This window comes from Hipposideros armiger, unplaced genomic scaffold (genome assembly GCF_001890085.2).
Source record: "Hipposideros armiger isolate ML-2016 unplaced genomic scaffold, ASM189008v1 scaffold_264, whole genome shotgun sequence".
NCBI classification, from domain to species: Eukaryota; Metazoa; Chordata; class Mammalia; order Chiroptera; family Hipposideridae; genus Hipposideros; species Hipposideros armiger.
Genome location: NW_017731614.1, coordinates 1,912,155 through 1,923,260, shown reverse-complemented (window position 1 = coordinate 1,923,260; position 11,106 = coordinate 1,912,155). Strand labels below are relative to the sequence as shown.

The window sequence follows — 11,106 nt, the reverse complement described above, 5'->3', positions numbered from 1 at the left end:
CAGCTCCAGGTTGAGCTGTTGTTCAGCATCTTAGCTGTGGAGGGCAGTGTCACTGGCCTTCATATGTGGGATCCGAACCGGGGCCCTCTGGTGTCCCAAGCCAGTTCTTAACCATCGTGCCACTCGGCCGGTCCTCAATAATGTTTTAACTGGCTAGTAGAAAATGTTAACTTATGTATAGGATCCACATTCTAGGTTATTGGGCAGCATGGTTTATATTTTAAGAAGCACAGACTATTGCAGATGTCAGGGCCATGGAGCGCATCCTGAGGTTGCACTTTGAGACTGACGCTAGAGAGGGCTAGAGAGGACCAGAGAGGTGCCCCAGGCCACACAGCTGCTGGCAGAGCTGAGTAGTAGTAGGTGTGTGCTATGATCTGCTGCCCTTTCACTTACCCTTTGGCTTCCCTGCGTGCCCTAGCAGGAGAGCCTGCTGTTTCTCACCCCCTTGGGTGTGGGTGTGGGGGGGCACATCATAGAACTTTCCTCAACATAAGTAACCAAGTTTGCTTTCGGTTGAGTCGGCTGAATCAGAGGGTTTCTTGCAGATGTCACTGGGTGTTTTCAGTCTAATTCAGTTGTTTACTGACAATTTCGTGTTCTGTTTGTTTGCTTTCATTTTAGATACATCAGCTATCCAAGAACCGAAACAAACATTTTCCCCAAAGACCTAAACCTGACAGCTCTGGTAGAGCAGCAGACCTCAGATCCACATTGGGGGGCCTTTGCCCGGAGCATTCTGGAGCGGGGTGCCCCCACCCCTCGCAACGGGAACAAGTCCGACCAAGCTCACCCTCCCATCCACCCCACCAAATACACCAGTAGTTTACAGGTTGGTTTCCCTGACCCTGCTGCCTGCTGGAACCCTCAGGGAGGTGAGGGGGTCAGTGGTAGGATTTCAGTTTTCTCTGTGGGCTCTTATTGTAGGAACCAAGTGATTTTGAAATATTGCTTTCATTTCAAAAAAGAGATATCAGGGTCAAAATTCTCCTATTTCACAATCTTCTGCTTGGCTTCCATGAAAGACGCCCATGAGGGGCTCTGTTCTCTCCTCAACCCCACCCAGGTCCCCACTTTGTCAGTTCCCTCTGCTGCCTCGCTGATTCCTACACACTCAAACTAGGCGGCCACCTTCCCTGGCCACCTTCCCCATCCCTTGTCGACTGGAAGAACCCTACTCATCCTCCTAAGACTAGATCAGTTTCCATCACCTACCAAAACTTCACATCACCCTCTTGTCATACTCCAGTCACAGCAGGACTGTCCCACACAACTGTGCTTGGGCGTGTCCCATGTCTCAGTCCTTTTGTCAGCTGGGGAATAAGCTCAGTGAGGCGCAAGCTACAGTAGTTAGGCCTTTTTGACATCTGCAGGCTTATTGCAAAGCTACATAACTTCTGGTTTTCTTTTTCCTTCTTTTAATTACACATATTCTTTCTGATTTTACAAGTAATACATGTTTATTTTAGACAATTTAGAAAATATAAAAGATTTTGAAGAAGAAAAAATTGCCTGTAATCTCACCTCCTACTGAGAACCACCCTTTTTCTATGCATGTATATAATATGCTTACCATGAAATTATAATCTTAGTTTCATAAACTACTTTTTTCATTTTATATCATAAGTATTTCCCCATATGCTGAAATATTTTAAAGTATGGTACTTAATGATTGCATAGATGTACCATAATTTATTTTGCCAAATCTGTTTTGAAGGATTATTTGCAACTTTTTGACCCACAATATACTAAAGTTAACACTTATATACGTAAATATTAGTGTGGATCTCTCACTTTTTCCTTTGAATACATTCTTAGAAGAATAACGAATGGGTATGAGTATGAACAGCTTATGGGCTTTCAATGGATTAAGCCTCATCAAGTGCCTGATGACTGAATTGGTAGGAAATGGCCATGAACCCTGTGTTTATGGTGTCGGTCTAAGGCTGCCAGGTGCATTTTCACTGTGTGTCTTTCACACAAGGGGTGTCTTAACGTCTTATGCTCTCACCTTGTTTCCTGTGTAGGTGGGGTTTATATCACTCTTCAGGGCAAGAGGACTTCCTTGCTTACCTTTGCCTGATTGGAGTTGTGCAGCCTATTAGCCTAAGCTCATAAGTGTGCAGTGGATTTGCCTGGCCCTCCATGTTAGCGCAGGGGCTGCAGGAGCGATGTGCCCCGTTCCGTGCAGAACTTTAGGCTGAAAGATGGCATAAACCATGCTCAACCACCAGTGACGCTGAGATCCGTGAGTGGTAATATTCTGGAGGGAGTTTCAGACTCTTCTTTTCTTCATAGGGAGATGAACAACGACTCTATGAGTTTATCGTTCGCCATTTCCTAGCTTGCTGCTCCCAGGATGCTCAGGGGCAGGAGACCACCGTGGAGATTGACATCGCTCAGGAACGTTTTGTGGCCCATGGCCTCGTGATTCTGGCCCGAAATTATCTGGATGTGTACCCATATGATCGCTGGAGTGACAAGGTGATAATCATAGGTTCAGGCAGAGGTCAGAATCCATGTGTCACCCCGTGGGCCTCAGGGAGAGGGAAGACAGTCGTGTTCCCGACCCTAGTGCCATCGGATGGAGCAGGGCATGTTCTTTGAACTGGGAGTTGTCTTTTGCCCGAGCGCCATGGCACAGTGATTTGACTGACGCTTCTGCTCTTCTCTGTAGACCCTCCCTGTCTATGAGAAAGGCTCCCGCTTTCAGCCCAGCACTGTGGAGATGGTAGATGGGGAGACCAGTCCACCCCAGCTGCTCACTGAAGCCGACCTCATTGCCCTCATGGAAAAGCATGGCATTGGTCAGTAGCTCGTTGGCATGGTAACTAGCAGCTCTTGAGCACAACAACTCTAATGTGGGTGTTCCATTCCCACTTTATAACTGAAGTGAGGCTTAGAGAAATTAAGAGTTTAACCTGAGATCACCAAGAATAACTCCGCAGTCAATGCCCTTAACCAAAGCTGTGTACCAGCCATGTGCAGGCACACCTCAGAGGTACCAGTGCCATAAAGTGAGTCACACGGACTTTTTGGTTTCCCAGCACATAGAAAAGTTATGTTTGTACTATACTGTAGTCTGTTACGCAGGCAATAGCATTATGTCTGCCAAAAACAATGTACATACCTTAATTTAAAACTACTTTATTGCTAAAAAATGCTAACCATCCTCTGAGCCTTCAGAGAGTCGTAATGTTTTCACTGGTGGGGACATTGCCTTGATGTTGATGAAAATAATATCTGTGAGGCACGATAAAACGAGGTATACCCGTAAAGAAGGCATTTTCCCATAACCCAGAGGTCTCAACTGGGAGCAAGTGCGATCAGTAGACGTGGTCTTTTTGGCCCACACAGGGGTCTGTTGTTTTTGTTTGATTTTGAATAAGGTACCAACATTTAAAACTTGAGAAATTCCACATAAAAATCTGTCTCTTCATCTTTTAAACCCTCTGGAGTTCTGCCAGCTTGGGCATTCATTCCCGCACTGTCAGTAGTTTGGATTGGAGCGGCACATCTCCTCTAGAGATTGCTCACACTGGGCTTCCCTGACCTACTTCTTACATGCCAGGACCCTATGGGATCTCAGTTTGCCACCCTGCTATTCGCCACGGGTGGCCATATTCTTAGAGTTTTGTTAAAGTCTTTCCCTTAATTGTTTAAGAATTAGAAATTAGGGGGCTTTAAAAACAAAAATAGCTAGAACAGAATTGTTTTGCCCACTAAGTCCCATAGCCCAAGCTTTCCAGGTGGCTCCCTTGTGACGAACCTGCTGCCCCTTGTCATTTCTCACTGCAACTCTGAGGAGTGACTTTGGTGAGCCTGGTCCAGAAGGGCCGGTGCATGATGGTGAGGGAAGTGGATGAGTGGGTAGGTGAGCTCCCTCGGCATCTGCCTCGCTGCCAAGTGAGTTTTGTAGTTCTGTGACTTAGGAAGATGTGCTCCTACCTGGAGTCCACTGGCCATCACTGGATTATCCCAAAGCTCGTGCATTTAGGTAAAGTTACAGGTGGTTTTCCTTCCATGATTTACTCATTAAAAATGTCTGAGGCCTAGGCCCTGGGGACACAGAGAGGAGAAGGCCTAGTCCTTCCATTTCAGGGCTTGTCTAGTAGGAAAGTCAAACCAGACACATTAGCTACAATGTGATGGGCTCTGCGGGGGACAGGCAGGGACCTTAAAACCTCATAGTAAGAATTCCTAATGAATGAAGGCAGTGCAGGGAGGGCCTGAAGAAGGACACAGGGACAGGAAAGCACATGCTGCCGGGAGTGGTCATAGAAATCAGGCCAGAAAGATAATTTAAGCCATGCAAGGCTGAGGTGTTGGCCTGTGGTCAGCAGACAGCCATTTCTAAGATTTCTAAGTAAGGGAGTGACATAGAGCTACATTTCAAAAAATGTTAACAGCTTTATTGAATTCACATATACAATTCATTGATTTAAGATGTACAATTCAGTGTTTAATCACAAAATTGTGCAGCCATTACTACAAGTCAGTTTTAGAACATTTTCACCTCAAAAAGAAACCTCATGCCCATTAGCAGCCACTCTCCATTTTCCCTTCTCTCTAATCCCCCCAGCAGCCACTAATCTTGCTGACTCAATAGATTTGACACTTTTTAGACACTTTTTTTTTATTAGTTTCAGGTGTACACTGCAGTGATCAAGCATCTACACCATCCATGAAGTGGTTTCCCTAATAAGACAAGTGCCCATCTGATACCCTATAAAATCTTTACAACATTATTGATTATATTCCCCAAACTGTCTTTCATATCCTCTGGCAATATTGTAGTTACCAATTTATGCTGTCTAATTCCCTCTTCTTCTCCCTCATCCCCATCCCGTCCCATCTAGCAACCATAGACGCTTCTTAAAATGAAATTATGCAACATGAGGCCTTTTATAACTAATTTGTTTCACTCAGCGTGTTTTCAAAGTTCATCCATGTTGCAGCATATCAGCACTTTGTTCCTTTTTATTACCGAATACTATTCCACATTTTGTTTATCAGTTGTTTATCATTGATGGACATTCAGGTTGTTTCCATTTTCTGGCTATTATGAATAATGCTTCACTGAACTTTGTGTTCAGGTTTTTTGTTTTTTCTTTTAAAGATTTTTTTTTATTGGGGGATGGGGACAGCGCTGGGGAATTGGGGGAAGGGGAACAGACAAGTTGCTGTCCTTTTGTTCTTTTGTTCTTCAGTCTAGTTGTGGAGGATGTTGCTTCACTGGCCCAAGTTGGCACCATCATTGCTCTCTTCCCGGGCGAAGCAGATCAGTTGGACAGCCGCTCACTGCAGCTGCTGGCCGCTCACGCTGGCTGCTGGCTACACACGGTAGCTCATGGCAACCCACTGCAGCAAGGGCTGCAGCCTACACCATCGCCGGCAACTCACAGCAGCCCAGCTCCAGGTTGAGCTGTTGTTCAGCATCTTAGCTGTAGAGGGCAGTGTCACTGGCCCTCATATGTGGGATCCGAACCGGGGCCCTCTGGCGTCCCAAGCCAGCTCTTAACCAACGTGCCACTCGGCCGGCCCAAGTGTTCAGGTTTTTATGTAGACATGTTTTCAGTTCTCTTGAGTATAATATACCTAGGAGTAGAATTGCTGGATCACATGGTAACTCTGTTTAACCTTTTGAGGAACCACCAGACTTTTCCACAGCAGCTGCACCATTTTACATTCATCCAGTAGTGTATGAGGGTCCCAGTTGCTCCATATCCTCGCCAACATGTGTGATTATCCATCCTTTTTATTACACCCATCTGAGTGGACATGAAGCGATATTTCCTTGTGGGTGTGGTGTGCATTTCCTTGAAGGCAGAGCTATGTTTTAAAGATCCCTGTGGCCACACCATAAGGAATGGGATGTGTGGAGGAAGAGAGCAGAAACTGGGAGGCTGAGGATGTAATGATGAGATGAGATGATGTGGGCTCTGGCCGTGGCTCTGACTCGGAGCTGATGAGAAAGACTTAAGGAACTTCAGAGCTGGAGTTGACAGCTTTAAGCGGATGTGAGGGAAAGGTGAGGGGCCGTTGTGGTCTCTGCATGGGCTGGATGTGAATGGAGGTGTCTTACTGAGAATGGGGAATCCTGGCAGAGGAAGGGGCCCAAGGGACACTGGGAGGAGTCTGGATGAACCTGAGTAACCCGCAGTGGCTTTCAGGTACGGATGCCACTCATGCGGAGCACATCGAGACAATCAAGGCCCGGATGTACGTAGGGCTCACCCCAGACAAGCGGTTTCTCCCTGGGCATCTGGGCATGGGACTTGTGGAAGGTGAGCAGGAGGGAGCTTGCGGTGGGCAGCTGGGGAGGAAGTCCCCATGCGGCGGAAATCCCTCACAGCACACTGCTCTTTCTCTGTAGGTTATGACTCCATGGGCTATGAGATGTCTAAGCCTGACCTCCGGGCTGAGCTGGAAGCCGACCTGAAGCTGATCTGTGAGGGGAAGAAGGATAAATCTGTGGTTCTAAAGCAGCAGATCCAGAAATACAAGCAGGTCTTCATTGAAGCAGTGACTAAAGCTAAAAAGTGAGTGCCAGGCCCCGCTCTCCTGCGGACGTGGTGGCTTAGCTCTGTGGCCTTGGCCCTGACGTCTCCCTAAGAAGTGGGAGTTTGGGGCCATTCAACAGAAACCTGATGCAGACATGGAGATGAGCTGCTGACATTTTTATGAGGTGTAGCTCCTCCTAAGCCCTGCCCTTCGGGCTGTTTAATCCGCACCAGGCCAGCTCATCCTCACCAGTGGCCTCGTTTCCTGGCAGGGCTGTCTGCACATAGTTCCTTCACTATAGGTTTTCCTCCTGAGTTTCATTTGTTCCTTTCCATAGAGCTTTGCCAGTATAGAAACAATAAACCAAAGATCTGGTCCAGTTATTTTGGGCTGTTGGTTTTAGAAATATCATTCTCTTGATGTTACTTGTCTTGAATTGGTAGATAGCACACTCATCGTAAATCCACATGCTGGTGTGTGACCTGTTTGTTCTGTGGAGTATTTGGCGGTGGCTGTTTAGCAAGCAGCATATGTCCGTTTTGTTAGAAATGTTTTCTGCCCTGTGCCAGTTTTGCAAAATGCATGCGCTTGGTTTACACGTAAACCCAGACAGACACTCCTGGAGTGTGTGCATGGACCCTGTGTGGTTTTGTGTGACGTGAGGCCAGTGACAAGGCAGAAATTACCTGCCCTGTAGCTGGACCTCTCCGTGGAGCTGCTAGAAGTCAGGAGCCAGCGGTGTTTGGCCCCACAGTTCTCTGTCCGCCTCCATTCTTTGCATCAGGCCTGTGGCTGACCAGCCAGCTGACTCTCCAGGTCACACACATGTCGTGTGCACAGAATAATGTTGCAAATGCTTTGCTGTTTCCTCAGGTTGGACGAGGCCTTGTCCCAGTATTTTGGGAAAGGATCAGAGGTGGCCCAGCAAGAAGCCATCTACCCGGCCGTGCCAGAGCCTATCAAGAAGTGCCCACAGTGCAACAAGGACATGGTCCTCAAGACCAAGAAGAGCGGCGGGTCAGTCCCTGGCCTGTGCCCCCCTTTGCTCGCCCCATCATTTTGTTCCTGGGTCATTATGTAAAGGCAGCCTGCTGTTGCCAGCCCCCAGACTGCGCTGGAGATCGACTGTTAGCCTACCGGGAGCTCGTCTTAGAGGCGTGGAGTGCAATGGGTTTCAGGGAAGGAGGGGACCGGCTGATGGGCAGACTTGTGTTTGACTCCATAACCACCCTACAGGGCTCTAAATTGGGTCTGAACATCTCAAATCCCTCTTCATTTTTAGTGCAGGAGTTCAGAGGTGGGCCGTTGACCCCGGGGCTCTGGTTGCCCTGCCTGGCCTAGCTGTCTAAGCCAGCACCTGGCTGCTGGGGAAGGTCCACGGCCGGAGTGATGGAGGTGGTGGCAGTCATCATTTATCATCGCTGTGCCTGGCATGATGCAAGGTGCTCGGCAGACTTGTGTTTGACTCCATAACCACCCTACAGGGCAGGTGTTTTTACCTGTTTTCTAAGGAGTAAAGACGAAGGCTTAGGGGCTGAGGCAGTTTGTCCAGGGAGCACGAAAAGCAGAATTTGAACCCAGGTCTTCACAGCTGCAGCATTGCTCACCCATGTTGCTACGTGACAGGTCTCCCTGGCTCTTAGAAACCAGAGGTTAATGTGCCTTCCTGGCAGCCAGTGCCGCTGTAGGCTTAGCCAGTGCCGATGGCCGTATGCCAGTGCTTAGTAAATGCTATCGATGGGTTTCTCTTTGCCACCAGTGGGTAAGTGGACTAGTAACCATTGGGATGTATGCGGAAGAACACTTACTTTTGCTCTGAGTTCTCCAAATTCTTGAGTCATCCAGGTGGGTCTTAAGACTGTCTTGTGAGATTTACCACTCCAGGGTTTATCTGATAATTTCTGGGGTTTTGGATTTGCTGTTTGAATAATTGGGATTTGTTTTTCCTGATCTAGTCATAACCAGGCATGTTCATAGGGCATTGTAAATTGTGTGCATGTTGGCTAGTCCAGCCCTGAAGTTTCATGACTGGGAGGCATCAGGAAATGTTGGCCGAGAAAGATGTGGTGCAGAGTCCAGACTCTCCCATCACAGATAGACAGGGCTCTAGTCTTGGCTCCCCAGCTCCCTCCCTGTGCCTCCTGTAGCAGGTTTCCAGATGGCTCCAAGCCTCAGTTTGCTCCAGTGTAAGATGAGGATGCCCTGAGGAAGAGGTGAGGGAGGGTGACAGCTCTCAGCACAGCCTGAGTGGAGCCCTCGGGATTCGGCAGGGCGTGGTCCGGTACTGATAGGTGGGTTGGTTGTTTTTAAGTAGAGAGCAGAGTCAGCTGTAGCTGTTTCACTTTTTTAAGGAGGTGAGAAATAAATGCAGGCTAGTTTTTCTGAGGCATTCATTACCAGTGACTGTATCCATTTAAGTGTCCTCCAGAAAAATGAATGTCTTCTGTAATCAGCTGAAGAAAAGTTTCTTTGCCAGATGGGTGACAGCCTAGGACTGTTTCCCCTGCTCTCTGTGGTCTGATGATGGCTCCTGCCTCCATGATCCACAGGTTCTACCTCAGCTGCACGGGTTTCCCGGAATGTCGATCCGCCATGTGGTTCCCTGACTCTGTGCTGGAGGCCAGCAGGGATGGGAGTGTGTGTCCCATGTGTCAGCCACACCCTGTCTACAGGTGAGCTGGGCGTCTACGTCAGCTGGGACAGCACCGGTGGGGAATCTCCAGGGACTGTAATTCCTGGGCACCTCAGGGAGGGTCTCAGCTAGGTCAGCAGGCCTCATTGGCTCAAGTGCCATCACAGCCTGTATGGGTGGGGCAGCCAGCCTGGGGGGGGGGCGGTGCCTGGGCTGCTCAGGAGGATGCACCACAGGCCTCCTTTCCCTGGCCTCCTGCTAGGCTGCCGCTGCCTGGAGCTTAGGGAAGTATCGTGTATTGAGTATCATTGCCAAGTTCCTCCCAGAAGCCCAGTGCATAGAACTGAGCCTCAAACCTTTTGGTCACAGGACCCCTTACACATGTAAAAATCATTGAGGAACCCAAAGAGCTTTTGTTATGGGCTATGTTTATCAATATTTACCATATTCTAAATTAAAGTGGAAATGTCTTCTAAAATTTAGTTTATTCATTTGTTTTTAACAAATGTACTGCATGCTAACATAAATAACATGTTTTTAGGCTAAAATACCTATTTTCCAACCCTCAAAAATAAGAATGTGTGGCTTTCCATTTTTGTAAGTCTAATGTCTGGCTTAATAGGAGACAGTTGGATTCTCACCTGCTCCTACAGTCTGCTGAGTTTATTGTGTGTGTTGCATTGTTGTAGCCTCTCTCTGGAAAACTACTGCAAACACTGGGAAGAATGAGAGCACAACACATTTAACTTCTTAGCGTTGTGACAGAATATTTTTTATCTCCCCTTGAAGCCCCCAGAGGCTGCTGAGGCACACTGAGAACCCTGGTGCCGGGGATAGACCTTTCAGAGGCTTTGGTATTGCCGTGACTCCCTAGGGACTTAAATGTCATCTGTATAGTCTTGGGAAGATTGGAGCGGTCTGGTGGCTGGTGCCTTGTGGGGGCTTCCTGAGCTTGGGATGCTGAGGGGAGACCAAGAATGGGCACACACCAAGGAGAAGCCTCTTGTACCTGGTAGTTATGCTTTTTCTCATCTTCTGGCCTCACTAGGTTGAAGTTGAAGTTTAAACGTGGCAGCCTTCCGCCGACCTTGCCTCTGGAATTTGTTGGCTGCATTGGTGGATGTGATGAGACCCTGACAGAGATCTTGGACCTCAGGTTTTCACAGGCCACCCCCAGAGCCTGCCCGCCAGCCCCCCAGCCCTCTGGCTACCTGCAGGCTAGCCAGTCCTTGAACAGAATGGACAGCCAGCATAGCCACCCCCAGCCTCCTGACACCAGGCAGGCCAGGCCCTCCAAGGCTCCAGCCAACAATCCACCACCGCCCACTACTGCTGCTGAAAGCAACTCTGTGACCTGCAACTGTGGCCAGGATGCCCTGCTGCTCACTGTCCGGAAGGAGGGCCCCAACCAGGGCCGGCAGTTCTATAAGTGCCATGGTGGCAGCTGCAGCTTCTTCCTGTGGTCAGACAGCAGCCACCCAGAAGCAGGATGGACTCCCTCCTCCACATCAAGACCCCCAGGTGGCTCCCTGGGGTGTCCATCGGGCCCGGGGAACCACCCAGGCGGGTTTGGCAGACCCGGTGATAATCGTGGAGGTGGCACATCCTGCCTGTGCAGCCAGCCTGCGGTCAGACGGACTGTGCAGAAGGACGGACCCAACAAGGGGCGTCAGTTCCACACGTGCTCCAAGCCAAGAGAGCAGCAGTGTGGCTTCTTTGAGTGGGTGGACGAGAACGTGGCCCCAGGTGAGCACCACCCTTCCCGCAGCAGCACTGCAGGGAGCAGCGCCAGAGCTGGGCCGGGGCTGGGGCGTGCAGATCCCTGCCTCAGACTGAAGGCAGCAGCAGAGAGGATGCAGGGCGGGCAGTGGTGGGAGCAGGAGGTAAGTGGGTCGCCTCGCTTTCCCGTCTCCTCATGTGATCACTTTCGGCAAGATAGTGACCAGCACTGTCTTCATTCCAAACCAAAG

General features: G+C 49.1%; 1 protein-coding gene across 1 annotated transcript in view; it reads left to right on the top strand.

Moving 5' to 3' along the window:
- TOP3A (DNA topoisomerase III alpha) overlaps window positions 1-11,106 on the top strand; it is a 33,827-nt gene that overhangs the window by 21,302 nt on the left and 1,419 nt on the right. The window contains exons 12-19 of the mRNA XM_019656634.1: window positions 625-832; window positions 2,299-2,484; window positions 2,678-2,807; window positions 6,174-6,287; window positions 6,377-6,542; window positions 7,378-7,521; window positions 9,054-9,176; window positions 10,185-10,882. Of these exons, the coding sequence (XP_019512179.1) occupies window positions 625-832; window positions 2,299-2,484; window positions 2,678-2,807; window positions 6,174-6,287; window positions 6,377-6,542; window positions 7,378-7,521; window positions 9,054-9,176; window positions 10,185-10,882 (1,769 nt within the window). The remainder of the gene's footprint in view (window positions 1-624; window positions 833-2,298; window positions 2,485-2,677; window positions 2,808-6,173; window positions 6,288-6,376; window positions 6,543-7,377; window positions 7,522-9,053; window positions 9,177-10,184; window positions 10,883-11,106) is intronic.